This window comes from Delphinapterus leucas, chromosome 3 (assembly GCF_059928025.1).
Source record: "Delphinapterus leucas isolate spDelLeu-1000000601 "Yukka" chromosome 3, BTC_Dleu_Yukka2, whole genome shotgun sequence".
Lineage (NCBI taxonomy): Eukaryota > Metazoa > Chordata > Mammalia > Artiodactyla > Monodontidae > Delphinapterus > Delphinapterus leucas.
In genome coordinates this window covers 31306457-31331372 of record NC_143131.1, presented here as the reverse complement: position 1 = coordinate 31331372, position 24916 = coordinate 31306457, and the positions used below count along the sequence as shown (strand labels likewise).

General features: G+C 38.8%; 1 protein-coding gene across 1 annotated transcript in view; it reads left to right on the top strand.

The window, feature by feature from the left end:
- Window positions 1–5182: 5182 nt before the first annotated feature.
- Window positions 5183–24916, top strand: part of RANBP3L (RAN binding protein 3 like) — a 50209-nt gene continuing 30475 nt past the window's right edge. Inside the window, exon 1 of the mRNA XM_022599219.2 lies at window positions 5183–5757. Coding sequence (XP_022454927.1) covers window positions 5667–5757 — 91 coding nt within the window. The 5' untranslated portion in view covers window positions 5183–5666. The remainder of the gene's footprint in view (window positions 5758–24916) is intronic.

The window sequence follows — 24916 nt, the reverse complement described above, 5'->3', positions numbered from 1 at the left end:
ATCTATTGACAGGAGTAAGTATTCAAGCAAAACAATCTCTAATACAACCATCTGCATCTCTTTTGTTTCTACAAATAGCAATCATGGGAGTCCAGCTAACCGTACTACTTCGGAAATTCTTTGAGCTAATAACATACGGTAACTTAGAGTAACACAACTCTGAACAGCTTCAAAAGCCTGCCTTGATGGTACTTTGTGATATACATGTTACGTGAGTCATTGTGAGATTTTGAAACTCAACATTCTCATCTATAATGTCTTTGGTGGAAGGAAGAGGATTTCAAAAAAAGAAACTACCACTGGCTGATACAGAGGAGCAAGGGATCTGTTATTTAAAATCAATAGAAAATCTAAAGTCTAAACACTAGTTCACCATGCTTGAACTGCAATAACCATTTAATAATTCCTGCAGTGCTTTGGGCTCAGCCCAGGGCCTCATAGCTTTGTGTTTGGATTCTATTAAGGGTCTTTTATCTTATGCTCTAGGAATGAGAGTGATGAATGCAATACTACTGCTTTGTATATATATAATACTTGTCATTCAAAACAGTCTTAAGACCCTCAAAGAGTAGGTAAACTCGTCAACTAGGTATCATACATACTTTTGAAACAAGGCAAGTTACTATTAAACAAGTAACTCACTTGTGAACTAACGTACAGTGCATGTGTAACGTACAATACTTTTTAAACATGGTTCAATTGAACAAAGAAAATTCCCCTATAAACCGAGAACCGTTTAGGTTATAAAACTGATATCTTATGATTAGAATTCATAGCTTTCTGAGAAGTCTAATAATCAAATATCAATTTTTCCAGTATCGCTCCAAAAGCACCAGCTGATAAGATCAACTGTTTACCTGTGACATGCCATTCTACTCTACTCTTGTGGGAGTACAAAGACACAGGTTAAGCGGAAAGGATATGGGAGGGAAGGAAGAACCTAGACCAAGGAAACTGGTGGCATCGTTTTGGCATCAGAGAGAGCTGATAAGAGAAAAAGCTTGGCTTTCAGAGGATTCTAACTCATTTTTAAACAAACTGCAAGCAAAGATATTATTCACCTGTTTCTTGACCCAGGCAGACTTCACCTTTTGTATTCTGACTTTTTGCTTTTATTTACAAGCAAAAAGCAAAGTATAACATGCCCATTGTGGACCACTAACTTGGTGGTGTGTCTGAAAAGTAACGGCTATGGCTTATTATAGCTGATACTTACTATGGTTGATACATCTGATGTTATTTCACATACAGTACTCCTGTAACATACTGCTTTCAGCTACACTGGCTTATTTCCAATAAAAACTGGTGAGTCAAAACAGAGAGGCCTCTGAGAGCAGAAGTGTAACTGAACATGCAGTATAAGAGCCTGCTCTTGACTCAGTCACAGGGTCACTGCCCAGGGCTCACTCAATGATACACAACAGTGGGGCATGGAGGAACCAGGCAGCAAGCTTTCCCCGGTACTGTCCCTGTACCCTTAGGTCGTGGACTGGAAACTACTATGTTTAGGGAGTGTTTGTTTGGTTTCATCAGTCCTCAGGAAAGATATAATGAATGAAGTAGTGGAGCAAACCAGATCTGTTTAAGCAGGTCATGCTTGTTTACTTTGATAAGAGGACTTTACACTGATGCCATCTAAAAAAAGCCAAACTCTGAGAAACAGAGTAGAGTGGCGGTTGCCAGGGGTTGTCGAGTATTATTGGTCAAGGAGTACAAACTTCCAGTTATAAGATTAACAAGTTTGAGCATCTAATGTACAGCATGGTGACTATAGCTAATAGTGCTATATGATATACTTGAATATTGCTAGGACAGAGTAAATCTTAAAAGTTCCCACCACAAAAAAGAAATGGTAACTGTGTGACAAGATGGCGATGGTAGCTAATGCTGTGGTGATAATCATTTTGCAATATAAAAAATGCGTCAAATCGGGGCTTCCCTGGTGGCGCAGTGGTTGGGAGTCCGCCTGCCGATGCAGGGGAGATGGGTTCGTGCCCCGGTCCGGGAAGATCCCACATGCCGCGGAGCGACTGGGCCTGTGAGCCATGGCCGCTGAGCCTGCGCGTCCGGAGCCTGTGCTCCGCAACGGGAGAGGCCACAACAGTGAGAGGCCCGTGTACAGCTAAAAAAAAAAAAAAAAAAAATGCGTCAAATCAACACGTGTACCACCTTAAACTTACACAGTGTTATGTGTCAACTGCATCTCAATAATGCTGGCATTGGGGGGTGGGAGTTATGTAAAAAAAATACATATATAGATTTTTACTATATATATACCCCATACCCCAGACTCTGAAATTGGGGCTCAAAACTCTCTAACTTTACCACATTCCCTCGGTAATTATGGTTGTCAGCCAAGTTTGAGACTTGAAGGCCTAGATTTTCAAATACACTCCCAAATTCTACTCAGATTCTCAGTTTTAAATCTATTTTTTCTTCTCAGCCTTTAGCCAAAGATAAAACAGGATACCCCTCCCCTTTTCAGGCCTTCATATCGACAGAGCAAGTGTTGAATACGTTCTTGCACTGCTTACAAAACACTTGTTTCATTTGACAAATGAAGACACAAACTCAGAGATGTTAAGTTCCTAGTTCAGGGTTACACAGCACACTAGTGGGAGTGCTGGGGTTAGAAAGCTGGCTCTATGGTCAGCTGACCATTCCTTTTCTTCTCTTTTTTCCCAGCTTTACACTCACTCGTGAGTAAGAAAAATGGAGGCATCTAGGGGACTTCTTTGAAACACTAGACCCTGCATTAGGGTAAATGCAGACGCTAATTTCCAAGCAACATTTCCTCTCAGAGAGAAACCTACAGAATAGAAAAGACTTAAAGAGACATAGTGGGCTTCCCTGGTGGCGCAGTGCTTGAGGATCTGCCTGCTAATGCAGGGGACACAGGTTCGAGCCCTGGTCTGGGAAGATCCCACATGCCGCGAAGCGACTAGGCCCGTGAGCCACAACTACTGAGCCTGCGGTCTGGAGCCTGTGCTCCGCAACAAGAGAGGCCGCGATAGTGAAGAGGCCTGTGCACCGCGATTAAGAGTGGCCCCCGCTTGAGGCCCACGCACCACGATGAAGAGTGGCCCCCGCTTGCCACAACTAGAGAAAGCCCTCGCACAGAAACGAAGACCCAACACAGTCAAAAATAAATAAATAAATAAAAGATTACTATTAAAAAAAAAAGAAAAGAGAGAGAGACATAGCAACCAAATACAGTGTGTGGACTTTTGGGTCCCAATTTGAGCAAAATACCACCTGGATATTTAATCACATTAAGAAATCATGCTTAATTGTTAGAAAGGTGACACTTTTATTATGGTTCTATTTTTCAAAGTCCTTGCGTTTTAGAAATACATATTGAAATATTTATGAATGCAATGATGTCTGGGATGCTTCAAATGCAGTGGTGGAGAGAGGGGGAAAAGTGGCTGTGATGAAACACACATTAGAAACAAGATTATCCATGAGCTAATAATGACTGAATCCAAGTGATGGGTAAATAGGGCTTATTATGCTATTCTCTCTTCATATATATATATATTTTTTTTTTTTTCTCATTGTAAAACACTTTTTAAAACATTCATTTCTCTCAAGGCCTGGCTTACAGTTTTGTGGGTTATTTGATTTACCTACATGATAATACGTTTAGTGAGGTCCACAGCTAGGTAGAATATATATATATTTTTAATATAGAGCACAATTATTTTATTTCACTAATGAATCAGAAGACATTTTTGATACTATAATAAGCGTTCCAATGAAAACAAACCCAATAAGTTATACGAATACTTTTTAATCTTGTTAGATTCTGTGATACCAACAAATATGAGGAACACATAGTGTTGGTGCCCTCTTTCACTCTTACTTAATGCCAACATAAGCATCTTCTTTTTTCTTTTATATTTAAAATATCTTTTTAATTTTTAAATTTTTTTTAATCTTTAACACCTTTATTGGAGTAGAATTGCTTTAGATAGCATATTGATAGCTTTATGTAATTCAGCAAGAAAATACCTCAGCCTCCTACCATGACCATTGTGAAGCAGAAGATAAATACCAGCCATTTAAAGCAGAAACTATGGTTCTCTAGTAACAGGAATCTCTTTCAATGTAGCCAAACACTTCTATAACCTGTTACACTCTGAGGGACCTAAAAAACTGCAATAGGTAAACTATTTATTAAAATAGTAAAAGCAGTTTGACAAAAATCATAAGAATTATGAAACAGCACTTACATTCCATAAGAGTTTTCATAGCTCAGAGTATGCTTTGGGAACCGTTAATTGCCTCAAAGTGAAATGAGGGTGCCCACCAGGATCCGGCTAGGAGGTAAATTTCTAGTCAGGGTGTCGAGCTTAGCACCAGTTTCCAAATGTGCACAGGAAGTTGCAGGTTCCAGATTTTGAAGCTAAACAGCTCTGCCTTTCTCCTTGTCCTTGCCCACCACCTCATCTCTGAATCTACAAGAGCTGTGAATCTTGAAGTGTAGGATCTACCAGCATTCATTACAACTTCAGAGGTAGCAGTTTCCTAAGTTCAATGAAAGGTGTTTGTCTTGAAGCAGTAATGAAATACGTTATTATTTCAATGAAATATAAACGATTTTCAGTATTTCAATGAAGTATGCTATTTCAGCACAAGAAAACACTGGAAATAGCTTTGTCTTATGACCTAGAAGTAGTAATAGATAATCTAAGGGGAAACAGATATAGATCTCTGGAAAGATAATGTTTTGTGTTTTTATTTTTCTTCCAGAACTCCAAATAATTGCCTTGACAGCAGTCTGCTCTAAAACGGCCCCCTTCTGAAGACTCAAAGGTGTTTACAGAAACTGAAAGTTCCAGCAGTAGATTTCCATGAGCTCATTAGCAGTTCCTTTAGATGTCGGGTTTACACATCAATATCCATGCGGTATAAACTCCTGCTGTGAGCGTTCGTTTTAATTACAAACAAAGTAGCAGAAGTCAGATATGTGATGACTGCAACGTTGGGGCATCTTTTTAGAATGACTGCAACGTTGGGGCATCTTTTTAGAATCCCTGCTTTGGTCACTATTATTCAAAGCAACTCCAACGCCATTTCTTGCCTGCCTCTATATGCTAATCAGCCTAGCCCACTCGGCTCCTCCCCCTTCCAGCCTCCTTTAAGAACCGTTCACTTTCAGCTGTCACGGAGGGTAACTCAGACCAGGCTTAGAAATCACTTGATTTAACTCGGCAGCACTTTTTTTTTTTTTTTTCCCTTTGGGTATGTATTACTCTAGCAGTCGTCTCTAAATACTGGAGCCATTAGACTTCATGTCAGCAGAAGGAGTCATCATTGCAAAACTGTAATCTGTTAGAAATAGTTACTTTACTGGATTTTACACTATAAGGGGGGAAGTTTCAATGTGCTTTGAAATGAAAGAAGAATTAAGTTGTGTTTTTATCCAAATGAATTGGCATCTTTATATGTAGGAGAAGCTACAAGTTGGTAAATACTTATTTCAAGAATCATGACTAGGAAACACTTGGAAGTTTATTAGAGAAGTAAATGTTTTTCCATGCAAGGACAGCATCTGCCTGTACCTCTGTGGTTCTGGGTATCGTGTGAAGACCATTCTAGGTGACTGGCCAAGGGAAGGAATACCCTACTGATACTGGAGCCACAGCCGTACTGCCAGTACCATGTCTACCATACAAAGAAAGGGCAGCAGCCACCTGTTCAACAGTTTGCGCACCTGTAGACTGAAGATTCCAGAGGACCAGCAACATCAAGGTGAGTCAGTCAGGCTAATGGGTTGTGTGTTCTGTGACCTCCTGTCCATTTGCATTTCCGGAAGGATGGTGGGCTGGGGAATCTCTGCTGTGAAATGCTTTGCAATCTTCCATTTTTAAACTCTGAGAACAGACATAATAGTGATGTATAAGGGTGAGTTAACTTGCATTCACTATTGGTTTTTAAAGGACTATAGAAGACTATCGAGAATGGAGTTGTCATTCTGAAACTTATGTGCTTACACTTCTAGCCACTGTCATTTTCCCAGAGTACTCTGGATTTTGTGTAATTCAAAACACCCGTCTAGCCAAGGCTGAATCTGCTACAGGGGAAATTTGCTGAGAGTGGCTTTAAGTTGGTCTGCAATGTTCTCCCTTGTCCTACCACTAATGGTATCATCTTGGACTTAAAGTTTAAGCCTAAATTTGTCTGGATCTCTGGCTCATTCATTTGTGGGAGAAATAAATATATTCTAGGCTCTTTCTCTTTTACGGTTCTGGAACAGATGGAGACAGACAGGGAAAAGTGTCACATTTCACATGATGGGCACTCATTCAGACTGAACTATCTACCTTGCAGCCATTTTCACCATCAGTCTTAAAATTTCAAATCCACTACTCAGCCAGCTGCATCAATTAGCGGCAGATGGTTGACATGAATAGACAGGATGATCCCTCCAATCCATGCTGTCAGGGACACCAAGGACACTTGTAGAAAAGGCTGGGTGTCAGGGATGACATCACCCCCAAGAGGTTAAGGATTCACCCCAGACATTTCTAACTTCTCCTCAATAGACAGATGGATCTGTCTGTGTATGGATCTAGACTACAAGCTCTTTATTTTTCCATAGACACAGTTTTAGATTTCAGTGGTATGAGGAGTGTTGGCTGAAGGGCTGAAACCTCCCATTTCCAAGGTGGCATCTGTGTGCTAACGTTTGTGTGAATGTGTCAGGCCACCTCCCTGCTTCAGTTCCTGGACTTCATGCTGTACAAGGCTTAGCAGAGTGTGGGTATAAAATACTTCCTATTAAAGTGAAAACAGCAAAAACTACTAAGACCCTTCTGTACCATCAGGGCTCATATAAATTATTTTGAACTAACTGCCTTAGAATGTAAAGTCCTAGAATGTGCCAGGGTTTAATCACAGCACTGTCAAATGTACTTGCTTCTCTATTAATAGACAATCTAATTCATCATAGGATTTTTGTTTGCGGTTCATTTTGTTTGAAATGTTTAAAGCTACCTTCCCTCTCCCACAATTGTTGATGTAATATTTATTATAGTAACCTTGCTAGGGGGAGCATAAAGGAGATGGTAAAAATCACCTGTAAAAATCACCACCCAAAGATAGTTGCTATTAACATCTTAATGTATAGCCTTCTAGCCTTTTCTTATATGCACATGTACAAATTATTCTTTTGCTTGATTTTTTAAAGTAAATATAGACTTATTTTGTACATAGAGTTTGCAAACTGCTTTTTAACTCAACAATAGATTATGAACAAATTCCCTTGTCATTATATATTCTTCTACAACCTTATTTTTAACAGTTGTATACTATTCCTTCATATGGGTGATAGCAAAATTCTTTTAGGCAATTTACAGTGGCTGGACATTTCACTGATTTCTAATTTTTCACTATTACAAGCAACACTGTGTCTAACGTACACTAATGGATAAATCATTGCCGAGATAAGATTATTTTCTTGGAATACATTCTTAGAGGTGGCATTGTGGAGTCAAAGGATATGCATGTTTTTCAAGATTTTTCAGGGTGGGGGAGGCAGATGGTCCTCTAATCAGCAGTGTAGAGATATAGAGTCTCAGTAATACTGGGTATTATTTTAAAATTGTTTTTTTCCAATTTTATAAGTGGAAAATAGTATCCCACTGTTGCTTTAATTTAAGGCAGGCCGTGTTGATGGTCTCTGCCTTACTGGCCATATCCAGAACAGCCTGGAAATATCATTGTGATGACATACTTCCCAAAATATCAACAAGATTAGAAGTCTGGTCTCCTCTTGCAGACCAAAGCTTTTGCCTAGAATGTTTTGAAAGCAACCATATTCTTCCACAACCGAGTCTCAAAATATCTGCCCACATAAACCACAATCCATAAAGTTGTGAAGCATGCTAATGCAATCCAGACTGGCCACTGACTGCTACAAGAGATGTCATCTAGAGATGTGAGCTGACAAGTGACACTGGGCAGTGTTTGCATTCCAGTTACTGTCCCAGAGTTTAAAAGTACTCATTCAGTGCAATGGTTCTGACTTTTCCACCAAGCTATATTTGTACCTTGTTATTATGCAAAGTTCAGCAAAGGTCCAAGGAAGCAAAGCCATTTGTTTCAGAGTGAGGGCTGGCTGTGGATTTATTCACTGAGGTACTCTGAGTTTGTGGCTTTGGCCTACCACCAGCCAGACTAAGATTCCAGCATACAGGTCAGGATTAATTGACATTTAACTCTTCTGAGGCATAACCAGGTTCAACACATGCGTACTTTCCAGTCCTCCATGCTAGATGCTAAAGTGCTTTATGTTAAGTCTGAGGTATTTAACTCTTTCCACCTAGTCACTCACAAAATGTGCTTTTTGGGTGACCACATAGATAAAAGTCACTTATTCTTCAGCAATTAGCTGTACAATGACTATGCAAAACACTGTGCCAGATGCTGGGTATGTATGCTGAACTAAGCCAGCCAAGCCGCATGCTTTCCTGTCCACATAGACTTTACACCCTATGGCAACAGGTGCTATACTAGTCCAGAACGGAAGTCCAGAAGGCTAATCTTTCTACTGTTGCTTCTTCTGTGGTATTTTAAATCCATCTGTATATAACATTGATCTGAGACCACATTTGTAGACATTAATTTATATGTCTATAAATACTCAGCACGAATTTCAGTACACATTACATGTACTGGGCAGATTTAACGATCCTTACATTTTACAGTGCTTTGAAGTTCACAGAGTAGTTCCACAGACATTATCTTATTTACTTATACAGATGTGTATACATATATACATGTGTATACATGTATGTAACGTGTGTCTACATACATGTAGGTATGTATGCCTGTGTGTACACATGTATGTATACATCCTATTGTTCTCTTTCTCTGCAGAAACTTGATTAATACACTACTTCACCTGGTTGTTATGAGAATTAAATAAGATAATGTATGTGAGACTACTTTGTTAACCTCAAAGCATGTACATATATACATACTCTATATGTATATACGTGTGTGTGTATATTGAAATATACAGATACATATAGATAAAGATATAGAGAGAGGGAGAGAGGTTATTTTAAGGGACTGAACACATGATTATGGAAGCTAGCAAGTCCAAAGTCTGTTGTGTGGGGCAGCAGGTTGGAGACCCACGTGAAGATCCTACCGATGTTACAGTTGAAGTCCACAGGTTGTCTGCTGGCCAGAAGTCCCGTCTTCCTCGGGAGAGGTCAATCTTTTGTTCTAGTCAGGCTTTCAACTGACTGGATGAGGCCCATCAACATTATGGAGGGCAATCTACTTTACTCAAAGTTCACCAATTTAATGTAAATCTCATTCAAAACACTCTCATAGAAACATCCAGAATAATGTGTGACCAAATATCTGGCACTGTGGTGCAGCCAAGTTGACACATAAAATTAACTATTACAGGTAAGCATCATTAGCCTCATTTTTCAAGATGTGGACACTAGGAATCTTCAAGGTCAAGTGATTTTTCCAAGGTTACATAGTTATTAAAATCTACATTCAAGGCACTTTCTGTTATATATAGCTGTCTCATAAAATCCACGATTCTTAGTGTTACCATGATTAATTTTCTTCCTTGGTCCATATTAGAAAACCTCTGCAGACCCAAGATGCATTGGGATTCCTCCTGATTTTGTGTGTTCTGACACCAATTTTTGGACACCAACTGGGTGTCCTACAATTCAATTCAATTCTAACACTACTTAGAGCTAGCAAGGACCCCAAAAGTTAAGGGCTCAGTCTCACAAGACTGCCCCCCTTCAAATGCCAGTTACAACTTTCAGGTGTCTCCAAGATACCTACATTTCTGCCTGGACAACTACAAATTCAAGGCTTCTCACAACCCTCTCAGGTTTTAAAATTTGCTAGAACATTCACAGAACTCAAGAAAGCTCACAATTGCCATTTTATTATAAAGGATACAAATGAACAGCCAGACGAAGGGATACATAGGGCAAGGTCTAGGCAAGTCCCGAGCACAGGAGCTTCTGTCCCCATGGAGTCTGGGTGCACCACTCTCCCAGTATATCAATGAGCTCACCGACCAGGAAGCTCCACTGAGCTTGGTGTCTGGAGTTTTTATATGAGATTTCATACTATGTGGGCATGATTGATTAAATTGTTGACCATTATTAAACTCAATCTCCAGAAGACCTACACGCACTTCTGTTTTTCTTTCACCAAAAAGGAGCTTCAAAGAGATAGTTTTGTTCTATTTGCAAAGCATTTAAAGTCACAGATTGGTAGAAACAAATATAGATCATTTAAAAATTATTAGAAAGGGGAGAACTCATATTCTATTCACTTATCGTGTTCAACCTCACACTCAGGACAGGAATCCTTTCCATAATAAGCCTTCCTAATGGATGGCACATATGTGAGGATTTGGAAAATTAATGTAATTATTTAAACTGCACTTTCCCACCTTACACTTGTTAGGATGGTTACTATTAAAAAAAAGAAAACAGAAAATAACAAGTGTTGATTGTTATCAACAATAACAAGAGAGTGGAGAAATTAGAACCATTGTGTTTTGTTGGTGGGAAAGTAAAATCATGCATCTGCTGTGGAAAACAGTATGGTAGTTCCTTACTATTTAAAATTTTAAAATAGAATTATTCTATGAACCAGATATTCTACTTCTGGGTATATACCCCCAAAGAAGTGAAAGCAGGGACTCAAACAGATACTTGCACACACAATAGCCAAAAAGGGTAGGCAACCTATGTGTTCATCAACAAATGAATGGATAAACAAAATACATAACTGGATTATTATTCAGCTTTAAAAAGGAAGGAAATTCTGATACAGGCTACAACATGGATGATTCTTAAGGATATTATGTTAAGTGAAATAAGCCAGTCACAAAAGACAAATACTGCATGATTCCACTAATATGAGATGTAGAACTGTTAAATTCATAGAGACAGAAAGTAGAATGGGAATTTCCAGAGGCTTGGGCAGGGGCAGGAAGAAGGGTGAGTGGGTAGTCATTGTTTAATGGTATACAGTTTCAGTTTTACAAGGTGAAAGAGTTCTGGAGATTGATTGAACAACAATGTGAACAAAGTGAAAACTACTGTGCTGTACACTTAAAAATGGTTAACATGGTACATTTTATGGTAAGTGTATTTTACCACAATTTTTTTTACAGCTATGGCTGTCAAAGCCATCCCTAATTACATTTCTGGAGTTAAGACTTAAAACAACAAAAATGAAAGTAAAAATAAACAAAAAAACCCTTTCATTTTCCAACTTCTAAAACCAAAGCTAGGAGGAAATATTCTACTCATCCCTGATTCCCAAAAGCTATTTCTTTGAAAACATTAATAAAATTAATAAAATCCTAACTAGATTTCTCAATAAAAAAGAGACAAAACAGGGACTTCCCTGGTGTTCCAGTGGTTAAGACGCCGTGCTTCCACTGCTCCACGGCAGCGGGCATGGGTTTGATCCCCGGTCGAGGAACTAAGATCCTGCATGCTGCACAGTGCAGCCAAAAAAAAAAAAAAAGAGAGAGAGAGAGAGAGAGAGAGACAAAGCACATAATCCATTATCAGGAATGATATAGAGTGCCATTATAGAGCCTTCAAATATTAGAAGGATAACAAGGGAATATTATAAACAACACTGTGCCAGAAAGATGCAGAAAAAAACATAAAGAACATTCAGTCATGAAAAATTTTAAAAGGATTAGGGATGGAAAGGAACTTACCCAACCTGATAAAGAACTTTACAAAAACCAGCATCTAACATCGTACTTTCAGTATCAAGTGAAAGGCTGAACACTTTCCTGCTAAGATCAGAAGATAACAAAGATGTCCGCTGTAATTCCTTCTACTCAGCGTCATACTGGAGGTCCTAGCCAGTGTACTAAGTTAAGAAAAAGAAAACAAAAGGCTTACGTATTGGAAAGAAAGAGATAAAACTGTTTTTATTCACAGACAAGTGATAGTCTATGTAGAAAGATCCTTAGGAATCTACGTCAGCTGCCCCAAACACTAGAACTAATAATAATAAATAATGAAATATGTGCAAGAACTGTACACTTAAAACAGACATTGCAGAGAGAAGCTAAAGAAGATGGAACTAAATACATGAATTGGAAGGCTCCATATTATTAAGGTATCAATCCTCCTCAATTGATCTAGAGAGTCAAGGCCATCCCAATCAAAATTCTAGCAGACTATTTTTTTGGACAAGCTGATTTAAAATTTAAAAGGAAATGCAAAGGATCTAGAATAGTTAATCAATCTTGAAAAAGAAATACACAGTTGACAACTTATACTTTGGATTTTAAGCTATAATAATCAAGGTGGTATAATAATGGTGTAAGGATAGAAAATCAACCATTGCAACAGAAGAGGGAGCCGGGAAATTGAACTATTATTCATATGTGGTCAATTGATTTTTGAAAAAGATACCAAGATAATTTGAAAGAGAAAAAGATAGTCTTTTCTGTAATAATCCTGGAACAAATAGATAAACATATTACTAAAAATGAACCTTAATAACTACCTCATACAAAAATTAACTTGAGGTGAAATATACTAAAATGCAAAAGCAAATCTATAAAGCTTCTAAAAGAAAACAGAAAACTATCTTCACAAAGTTGGAATAGGCAGGTTTTAGACAGACAGAAGAAGTGCTAACCATAAAAATTAGACAAATCAGACTATCAACACTAAATGTATCTGCTCTTTAAAGGATAACATTAGGAAAAGAAAAGAGAAGACTGGGAGAAAATATTTGTAAAAAATGTACCTGAAAAAGGACTTGTAATCAGAATATATAAAGAACTCAATGTAAACAATTTGATTAAAACACAGAAAAATGATCTTGCAGGCACTTCAGAAAGAATATACAAATGGCCAGTAAGCACATCAAAAGATGCTCAGCATAATGAGTCATCAGGAAAATGCAATTAAAATCACTGTGAGATATTGTTTCACATTCACTAGAAGGGCTAAAATTAAAAACACTGTTGATACTATGTGTTGGGGAGAATGTGGAGAAACACGACTCCTAATCATTGCCGACGACTCCTAATCATTGCCGTGAAGTGGTATAACAACTTTGGAAAACAGTTTGTCAGTTTCTTATATAGTTAAATCTACACCTACCCTATGACCTAGCAATTATATTCTTAGGCATTTTCCCCAAGAGAAATGAAAACAATGCGTCCACAAGAAGCTTGAGCAAGAATGTTCATAGCAGATTTTATTCCTGTGAGCTTCAACATGAGAACAACCCAAGTGTATATAAGCAAGGTAAATGGATAAGCAAATTGTGGTATATTCATACACTGGATACCTACACAGTAGTAGCAAGAAATGAATTACTGATACATGTACCACAGAGGTGAATCTCAAATGTGTATAATAGCTTGGGGGTAAAAACAGGAGGCTGACCCTGTGGGATGAAGGACCAAGATCTTGGCACACATGTTAACGCATACACCAGAATGCTGCCACACGTGCTGGGAAGCTCGGGCAACAGGATACCTTTTTTTTTTTTTTGTGGTACGCGGGCCTCTCACTGTTGTGGTCTTTCCCGTTGCGGAGCACAGGCTCCGGACGCGCAGGCTCAGCGGCCATGGCTCACGAGACCAGCCGCTCCGCGGCATGTGGGATCTTCCCGGACCGGGGCACGAACCCGCGTCCCCTGCATCGGCAGGCGGACTCTCAACCACTGTGCCACCAGGGAAGCCCAACAGGATACCTTTTAACACTTATTGATATGCCATGTTATGGAAGGCCATCTACTGAGGATGCTCTAGACACCTTAGATGGTGAGTTCCACTAGGGGACCTATAGGACCCCTTTCAAAACTAAGATTCTATGATTTGTCCATAATTATTTCATTCATGTTGATGTTGTCTCCTTAACTGTGTTGTACAAGTTCTTTGAGAGCAGTAAACTGAGGTTATACCCTGGACTACACCACAGTGCTAACATGTCACTTATAAACAAATCACATTTACGGAGTGTTTGTCATAGGCCAGACACTGTTTTAAGCGCTTTTCATGTGTTTGCTCGTTTCTCTGCAAAAGCCTCATGAGATAGGTAATGGCCAAGACCTCACAGCAGGGGTGTAGAGGCAAGATCCTAACCCAAGAACCCTGACTCCAGAGCCTCTGCTTTAATCCATGCTCACTGCCTCTTATCGGGCACAAAAACAGATGCTCAGCTAAGCACTTATGAAGGGCCTGAGTGACGGCTGGCCCTTGAACTCAATTTGTGGTTCAGTTGTTCAAAATGTGTTGTTTTTGAAGTCACCGGTTAATTTCTATATAAATTACTAACCACATCCAACTGTCTCAGAAGTGGGTATTTGTCCCTAAGAGAAAGAGGTGAGAAAATGCAGCTGTATCAATGCAAATACATCAGCTCAGAGAAAGTGACCTGCTTGCTGGGCTAGCAGTTTTCTTTTAAACAACAGCACAGTCTGTATCTCTCACACTGCATGAAGTGTGAAAGACAGCAATGCACTGTTTTTGGAACTGGACTGCTATGGCCTTGGAGAAATCCTTCGTATTTCTGACAAAATAAACAAGCAGTGTCCAAAACTCCAAATTAAAAAGGGCTAAATAATATTCATTGTTATAATTCACTTTTTATTTAAATTGAGGATTCTATTTAAAAAGTGCTGGCTCAACCATTATATTAAATCATTAACTTGACTTGAAATCTTAAACAACATTTCGGCAAGGTAAGTTTCACACCTGCGTTGCTTTTTAATGATGTCTGTTGGCAAATCTAGTACAATATCCAAAAGTCAGGATTTAATATGCAATCAATACCTGTATTCAGTAGGAAGCTGCATTCCTTCTACCCAAATGTCAGATAGCTCACCCCCTGTGGATGGCAATAAACAAGCAAGGCAGAAGTCATAGGTAAAAGATCTGGACTGCTAACAAGTGATGATGGTCTGAAGATATATTTTGAAACTAACTAAAGTAACATCAAAAGAGCATAAAACATGCATGTGTGAGCTGAGCCAGAAAGAGGACAGGGGTTAAATTGGAACTGAGGAGATGGGACCTGATCTCACAGGAGAGAGAAGGAAGAAATTTTTTAAATGGCCTATATCACCACAAAATGGGTTCAGGTCCTGAAAGAATGTAATGCTGACAGGACATAAATTCTTTTCCCTTAGCAGATCCAGAGAAACTACCAGACCTCCAGAAACTACAACTCAGTAACTTGATCATGCCTCTAGAGTAGCGATGCACCTAAGTGAAAAAAGCATACTTCAGATCTATATAATGACTGGCTTAAGTAACTGGCACCAAATCCTTTCTCGTCCTGATGAAAGGAGGTAATTTGTAACATAGAGGGATGCTGCCATCTAGAGAGAGAGTGTAAAGTAAGGAGAAAGTTTTTGAATGTTGGAAATGGACTATTTGGGTCTAAGGTTGGCTGTGTTAAACTTTAGTTATCTGCAGAGAAGGGAAATTGCAGATAAAGATTTGTGTGCCTGTGTGTTTTTATAAGCTGAACATGGGTAAGACATATACCGGTGCTACAGATTATGAGGTTCTGTTTGTCCAACAAGGCCAACTTTGTCATAAGGAGCTTCATTTTCAAGCTTCGGTGTTATTTGCCATTTTTCTTTTTGAAAATTGAGTAAGCTAAAATTAATTAGTAGAAGTGATTGTTTTGTTAGTGGGATGAAGCAAAGTAGGTTTAGAGGGGTTTGTAGAGAACAACTAGCTACAAATTTAAAGATAAGAAAAAACCAAAAAGATAGAGAAAACAAATCTTCATAAAAAAACCCCACCATAGGGACTACCCTGGTGGTCCAGTGGGTAAGACTCCACGCTCCCAATGCAGGGGGCCTGGGTTTGATCCCTGGTTGGGGAACTAGATCCCGCACGCATGCCGCAACTAAGAGTCTGCGTGCCAGAACTAAGAAGTCCCCATGCTGCAACTAAAGATCCCACATGCTGCAACTAAGACCTGGTGCAGCCAAAAATAAATAAATAAAATAATAAATATTTTTAAAAATCCCCACCATAATAGATGTGCCAAACTTCTTTCTATCTTTGTGAACATTTCTCACATTTTAAGGCTTAAACTCAAGATACTGTTCATTATCTTGCTCATAGCATGCAATTAACACTTACCAAATAAATCAATATTTTTCTTCCCCAAAATTTCCTCCGAGTGATTGATATTCATAAATCATTGAATGTTGGGGCTTCAAAGATCACGTAGTACAACTGAATTTACATATTAGAAAACTGAAACCAGAGGAGCTAAGTCATCTACTCAGTTAGTAGTTAGTGCAGAGAGCTGGGACTATATGTCCATCTACATCTATCTAAGAATTTTATGATTTGAGGACCATCATTATTAAAAGTATATAACATAGTTAAAAAATTAAGGTGAGATAAACTTGAGTTTTACCTCATTAAAAAAATACCCATAAGAAGAGTACTTGGTATGTAATATTAATACATATTAAGCACGTAGAGAAAATGATGAGTATGTCAGGGAGGGAGGAAGGAGTAATGGAAAGAGTAGAGGGAGGGAAACGTGTAGGGAGACAAGGAAGGTGGGTGTTAGAGAGAAATATGGAGCCAAATGGAAGCAAAGAAAGGAGGAGGAGACAAATGAGGGAAAGCTGATTTAAAAAAAAGATCCAAAATGTGGTATACACATACAATGGACTATTACTCAGCCTTTACAAGGAATACAATTCTAACATATGCAACAACACAGATGGACCTTGAAGACATTATGCTAAGTGAAATAAGTCAGGCCCAAAAAGACAACTATTGTCTGACCCCACTTACATTAGGTACCTAGTCAGATTCATAGAATCGGAAAGTAGAACAGTGGTTACCAAGGGCTGGGGGGAGAGTGGAATGGAGAGTTCGTGTTTAATAGGTATAGAATATCGGCTTGGAATGATGAAAAATTTCTCGAGATGGATGGTGTTGATAGTTATGTATTGTGAAAATACCTAATAACACTGAACTGTACTTAAAATGGTTAAAATGGTAAAATTTATGTTATGTATATTTTCACACAATAAAAAATGCTTTAGAAAAAGATATCACATAATTACAATATCTCCTCTGATCCTTTCATCTTGACTTGTCATAATAGTTCAATGATCATAAAAGCTTGAAGGAAAGAAAATGAATAAATACAAAGGATTGTTCTCAGGTTTTGGGGGTTCTTTTTGAGACTTCTTCAAGTCATATACATTGGAAAACTGATCAGTTTTTATCCTGTAATCTTCTTTAGCTTGGTGAACAAATGTTTCTGGTAAGGTTTACAAGTTGCCACCTGGCCTTTACTTCTCTCAAACTAGTTCTAATGCAGAGCAGTGAGAGGTGTGTGCAGAACCACCTGCAGCAGGCGGCACAGTTCCGCCCCACCCCCACCCCCCGCCCCGCCGCTCCATTTCTGTGCCCCGAGGGCGAGCAGGGCATTTCAGTCCTCACACACGTAAGGTGAGGGTGAATGCTGACCTCCGGGGGCTTCTGGGAGTTCCCGAGAGGAGAACGGAGTCCAGGCCTTCCGGGCTTGTGAGGGCCTTGGGTGGCAGCCCTGCTCCTTTCTTCCTGCCTAGGCCTCCGTGGTCTTGTTCTCAGTGGAATAACATGCATTTACTCCTGTGAAACGGGAAAACAAGGAGCCTTTTCTCCTGCCTGCTCAAAGGCTCAGGCCAAAGAGGAGTGAGTTTAAGGAAGAGAGTTTGGGAATTGCAAGAAGTTGCAATCAAGCTTCTCTATCCGGCCTTGGAATCCATGAGGGAATTTAAAAATAGCGTACTTCTTTACTGACGAGGAAGAGCTTAAATGTATCTGGATTCAATATTTGAAGCAGCATTTCAGCCATATCTAATAGTCTTTGTGAAGAGTGATTTAGTTATTACTAATATGATATTTTGTGTCAAAATCACCTCTTTAATTTCAGCAGTGCAGAAAATGCTAGGGAATTACTTAAAATGAACAGATACCATTTTAAACCTGTACAATACTTATCTTCAACATGTCATGAAGCCTAGACTATATTTCCATCCCCTCCTCCCTCAGCAAAATGGAGAGACCCACTTCTAACATATGGAAGCATTTTCACACTGCAAGTTATTCTGAGGGGAGAATATGTGATTTATAAATGCTGTCAAATGAAATATGTATTTCCAAATGGTACCGAGTGGACCAGGCACATCACAAGACACGTTCTGCATCTTTACTACCCCATGGGCATAAACGAAGGAATGGTGTCGAGTAACAGCAAACAGCTCTTTCTGGCATTATCAATCCAGAGGGCCCACACTTGCTGCTGACAAACATATTCAAGTAATTAAAGATTACAGGTAACCTTATCACAAAAGCATACAATAGTTTATATTCCATAAACTATAAAGGTCTATAATACTTATAGATAAATTAACACCTTCAAGTTTTGGAGAAATGGGTATGCTTTGTCAAAAGTAATACATCCTTCTGAGTCATTTTTGCCAGTGGCTGAAAATAAATATTGACATAGAGGTTTTAAATTGCTAGGCTCACCACGCCATTTGCCTGCCAACATTCTCAAACAAACCTTTTGAAAGTCAAAATACGAACAGAAAATGGTAAGAATAAGTGAAGCATCTTGCATGTTTACGGATGGCAAAACAAAAGTGCAGGAACATTCACACAGTCTGGGATGACATCTCAACTAGGCTCGTACAGACCACAAAGGCAGAAGGGCTATCACAGCTCAGGTACATCACAGCTTCATAAGAAAAGAAGCTGTAAAACAGGCATTTAACTAAGCCAAGAGGGAGCCTTTCTTAGAGGAAAACACATGAGATTCGGAGTCAGCTCTCATGTGTTTTAGTCCCAGATCTCTAAGTACGAGCTGCGTGACCTTGCACACATCTTGTAATTCTGGAGGCTTTGTTGTCTCATGATCCAAGGGTTTAATAAATTACCTCTTGAGGATCGTATCATGTAGTAAGAGCTGCGGTTTACCGAGCATTTCTCATATGCCAGGTACTGTGCTTAGCATTTTATCTACGTTACCTCGCTAAATCCTTACAACTTTGTGAAGTATGTCTTACTATTCCCATTTTACAGATGAGTAAACGTGGCCTCAGAGGGATCAAGTGATCTTCCCTAGCTCACAAAGTTAGTGAACTGAAGAGACGGAATTTGAATCCAGTCTCGTTTTTGCCAAAGTTTAGGTTTATAAAACCCTGCATTCTGGCTCGTGGTAGTCATTTACTTAGTCACCAAAGATTAATATATTTAGACACGTTTTATAATAGATGAAGTATGATACAAATATACATTTTCACATTACACATGTGCATAAAAGAAGCATCATGGGAGATCAGCAAGGTCTAACTTTTAGGTCATATGAAGTTAAACATTTCAAAAGGCAAAAGGTTAAAGACTAGTCATGACATGCATAAGCATGTCATATGGTACTGTTTTAAGAAGAAAGAAAAAGAAATAATTCAAAGAGTCATGTTTTGACACTGAAAACAATAGTAAAATTTAATGGAGTATGCTGTGTTGGCTGTTGAAAAAGGTCTCTTGGAAAACAAGAAGGTCTTCATGAAACCGTTCAACTCACTGAACATCCCCAAATATAAAGCACACTGCACATGACGACCATGTCTTTTGGGATACATTACAGAACACTCTCAAAAATATAAAGCCAGTTTCTTCCTTCATCACTGTATTTTGATCTGCAGAGTGATTTTGCCAGATGTTCTGTATCAAATGACTTAATGAAAGTTTTCTGTTCTTTAAAATCTGTGAAGTTCCCTATTTATAATGACATTAGTGAAGTACATGACTTTAAGAAATGAGAAGAATTTTTCTTCAATTGAATTGCCACAAATCTCCAGATCCTAAAATGCAAACGAAATCAAGTCACTGGCCATAGCCCACTACCACATATGACTGGATTATAAACTAAGCAGCATGGTTTGGTGTTGAGGTTGGGGTGAGAACGCATTAAACACAGAGTTTTCAGGGGCTTGGTCCGACCTCCAGAAGCGTAGCAAGGTCTGTGTGTGACACAACCTCTAGTTCTAGCTCACATCAGACACTTTAATTATTTTTATGTCTTGGTTTTTTGAAATCGATCTGTGTCTAGATGGAGACCAGTATACAAACCAGTTGAGAAAAGAGTCTAAAGTCTTTGGAACTTACAATGAATGGATCTCTTGAAGACTAGCAGCATAAGAAGCAGATGAGTTCAGAAAATCGGACGGATTAGACAAAGTTCTCAGTGGTAACGGCTGTATTCAGTGGGTTGCGAGATACTTTTCTCATCTTCTTCTCCAATGTCCCATTCTGAAAATGAGTAATTTCTTTATCAGCATGGTATTTACGAGAAAAGGGATAGCTTCCTTCGTTTTATTCTAATATTGATTCTTTTTTTTTCTCAAGTGTGTGCTCACATTGAATCAAAACCAAGAAATTCTAGATTTCTTAGAGCAGGCAGTTTATAATTCCATTTCCAACAAAAATTTACAGCAGTTCAAAAAATGCAGAATTGGGTTGAAAAGTGTTTTCTCCTATTACTTCCTATAATGTATGTATTACAACACACTTGTGTTCATAGTACACAATTGGTTATAACTTCAGCAGGGACGACGAGGCTGCAATTGTTCCAGCAGGGTCCATTTATCTTGTGTCTCAAGTTGAGCTGGTGCTTTGTGAGTTCAGCCTGGCGATTTCCTATGTAAATAGGAAATTGTATGTAAATGTAAACAGGAAATTTCCCTCTGGGGTCCTGGTTATTCTACCTTCAAGTCAGGCAGTACAAAACATCTGATAAAGTAAAATCAAGAGTGTCCCATCATAGTTAATAACGACTCTGTGGCCCTACCACCTCCTTCTGTAAAGACATATTTTTTAATATTTTGGTGGGTAATTTGTTGTTTAGTTCATTCCTTTTGCATTTTTACAGAATTCCTCCATAGATGGCTAGAAATGAGTACAGAATGTCTTATGCCTATAGTTCCTTCATGAATTGGCACAGATTCACTTTTCTTCTGGGGCAACAATTTGTCATTTCTTAAAACTATCTTAAAATATTTTAACATAGATTTGAGGCCTTTTTTTTAAAAAAAATCAAATTGTGATTCAGACCCTCTACATCCCCTCTTCCTGGGTCTCCTGCTATGATTTATCTTTTTTTCTACAGAAGATGTCATTTTTTATAGTTGAGACTTTAGATGTTTTAAATTCCTGTTGAAAAATCTTTGAACTATGACAAATGCTTTTGATGTAGTTTATGCTTTCAGGCTAAATTTTCGCTTTGCAGAAATAAACATTTTAACTGACATTTAATAATCCCAAGCAAAGATATTTTCTAAAAAAATTTCCATTACTCAGATTTCAGACATATTATTAAAACAGAAGACTCCCTGCATCAGAGAGGAAATCAATGTTTTAAGCAGAATATCTGAATGACTGATTTCAATATCAGTATCGATATTTCAATATCCTAACTACAGGCATTTCTTTTTAGGTCTTCAGAGTAGCCCTTGACTTCACCTTACATTGAATCACAATAATCATAGTGTGTGGTTTGAGTTGTAATTATTTTCTCATTAACTGTCAGGTTACTCAGAACGTCTGGAGGTTTAGTCATTAACTCCAAGGGTCTCCACTGCCATCTTCCTAGATTTGGTCTCAGTGGGCAGACACCTGGAGGTGCTCTAGAGGACCGGTCCTCAAACACGTATACAGACCACCTGGGGATCTTGTAAAATGCAGATTCTGCTGCAGTAGGTCTGGGGTGAGGCCTGAGAGTCTGCATTTCTAACAAGTCCCTGGTCAATACTGCTAGTCTGTCTGGACCACACTTTGCGGGGCAAGGATCTCTAAAACTATCAATGGGCCATGGGCCTGAATTCAGAAACTTCCTGATATTAAAAAAGAAAAAGAAAGATAGGAGTAAAACAAGGAAAAGTGAGAAGAGAACCAGGGGTAAGAATAAGGTAATGAGTGAAAAGAAAAAGAAGGACCTTTGAGGAACAATTAAGAAGTTTCCCCAGAGCTAACAGGGTAGCTAGGTGATGGCAATGACATAGGACTGGAGGAGAGGAGGGAAGGGAAGCTAACTTTTATTGAGTGTCTTCTGTGCAACCTGTGCTCTGACATATTGCCATGTGTTTAGGCATGTATATGTAAATGGATATATATGGATATATGTATCTGTGTATATATAGAGGATGGATCGATAGAAAGATATTCTGCCTTGTTCCAAAAAGGTTTGAAGAAGCTCTTACATGCACACATTTCTTCAATCCTCATAACAACCCTTTTAAAATATATATCGAGAGAGACGAGAAAGCTAAGCCTTGCAGTAATTTTTTTTAAAGCACAGCTCTAGGATTATCTAACTTCAGAGCTCCAAAATCCATGCTTTGACCAGTCAGAGAGCCAGACACGAGTGAAAGAGGTGAAGAGGACAGTTTTGGAACGTGAGAAGAAATGAGAAAAGAGGACGTGGCAGAGACACATGGAAAAATCCAGGAAGAAAGAGAGAGGAAAATGCCGGGCATGCCAGGGCTGCAGTCCAAGTGGATAATTCTAGTCCTGGTAGCAATTAGAGGCGACCCATTTGGCAGTGTCCGCTCCTCTGCAGGAGGGTTGTTGCCACCATCTTTCCTGCCAAGAGTGTTTCCACAACCTTTGTGGCCCTGGTTGGAGTAGCCTGGTTCTATCCAGTGTGGAGAACTCAGTTTTCACCTTAATCACCCTAAACTACCAAGCAGGATGAAGCAGTCTGCCAGACTCTCGGTGGGAGAAGCCATGTAGCAGAAACGTGGGACCCCTAGAGCTTCCTGCCCCCATGCCCACTGGGACTCCATTCTCAGTCTCTTCCTCCTCTTCCGGATCTGCTTTTGGCTCAGTAGACACTCTTAAACCTTCTCCTTTGAGATGACTGAAAATCCTCCAGTTACTTTCCTACATGAAACAGGTTTGTCAGAGACTGAGTGCCAATAAAATATATTGAAAACAAGAAGGTAGGAACAAGACCTTACAACTCACCCAAAATTTGGGGGGAAAATTATGGTACATATTAGAATAGGGAGAAAAGAAGTGTATATTTACTGTTAACACTGACCATTACACTACCTTAGAATCCTGAAGAACAAAGCTCTTACATTATGCATAATGTTCTAGCTGAATTCTTGTCTGGAGATGTGAAGGAGTATTTTGAATGAAGGTGAAGGACAAGAACATAAAATGCCTTTCAGTAGATTAGATGGCATTATAAAGAGCAGATCTTTAGTTATTCAGAAGCGTGTTATTGAACTCTGAATTCAGTGAATCCATCTTGCCCACACATCTATTTCCATATATCTCTATGCAAAGAACAGGTAGGCCAAAGAAATAAGATACTGGGTACTTGCTAAGCAGTATAATTCAATAAGAAGTCTGTCGTTGGCCAGGAGCGTGAGAATTGTCCTTTGATCATGAGTGTCTGACACTACGGTAGAAAAGAAATTATTTTCAAATTTGGTTTTTATTTTTTCAAAGTTACGTATATTCATGTGGTTTAAGGGTTCAAATGGTCCTACAAGACTTTTCTGGAAAAAAGTAGCAATCTCCTCCTGGCCCCTTCCTCTGCTTTCTTTTTTCTTGGTCCCCAGAGGTAACAGCATCCAACTCACAGCTGTTTCTTTTGTATTAACCTCCATATAACCAAATACCAGGCATTTAGGGCTACTTGTCTATATTTATGTTTAGGTGCTACTGGTTTGCAACTATGGAAGAATTTAGGTCCCTTTCACAGATTTTTCTGACCCCTTCAACCCACTACCACCATACACATGAACGCTTTCCATTCCCCCATCTTCCCAAAATCACTGCATCAGAAGTCTGATTAGATCAATATTCAGTATTCACATCGTCATGATTATGTAATATATTTTGATTACTTTTGTTTTCCTGCCCAACTTTTTGTTTTCTCTGGATTTAATAATTGTGTCATATTTTTGTTTTGTTTCGTTTTCTTAGTCCTCTACGTACTAGTTACCAGTCAACCCCCAAAGTCTCTTCCAATTATCTAAATATGCTTTCAAAGTATTCAGTTACTTGAGATATTCAACTGCTTTTAGTTCCATCCTTTTGGAGACTTCTTTCCTGGAGTCTCCTCAGGGACCTCCCCCACTGTGGACTGGTTATTCTCTGCAATTGGTGTACTGCTCTCCTTCTGGGCTATCCTCTCACCATCATCCTGGAGGCTGCCTTCACCTCTTCTGAGTCGGTGCCCCTGTTTCTTGGCTACTTAGTTTACTAGCTCTTTTGGTAGAGCACTTCCTTTAGAAGCATCCTGAGAATGAGTGCATGTGGGATACATACTTTGAGAGCTTACAGTTGGAAGTGTTTTTATCATGTCTTTACACTTAACCGGTACATTATATTAGCATATAATTCTAGACCGGAAATCATTTCCTTTCAGAGTGTTAAAAGCATTGCTCCTTTGACTTCTAACTAACAGGATTGTTGTTGTGAAACCTAAAGCCATTCCGATACCTGACCCTTCATATGTGACTTTTTTTACCCCCTTTTCCATGCCAATAGGACCTTTTCTTAGTGGTGTTCTAAGATTTCATGATGTGCATTGGTACGGTTCTATTTTCATGTATTGTTCTGAGTATTGGATTGACTCTTTCAAACTGGAGACATATGTCTTTTGATTTGGGGAATTCTAATGATCTATTTGTTGATAATTTCAAGCCCTCTTTTTCCTGTATTCTCTTTCTCTATAGCTTCTATTAGTCAGGCATTGAAGTGACTCTTGGACTGATCATCTGAGTTTTCTTATCTCTTCTCACATTTTTCATTTCTGTTCTTTTGCTCTGCTATGTGGACTATTTACTCAATTTTATTCTCTAAATCTTCTATTGA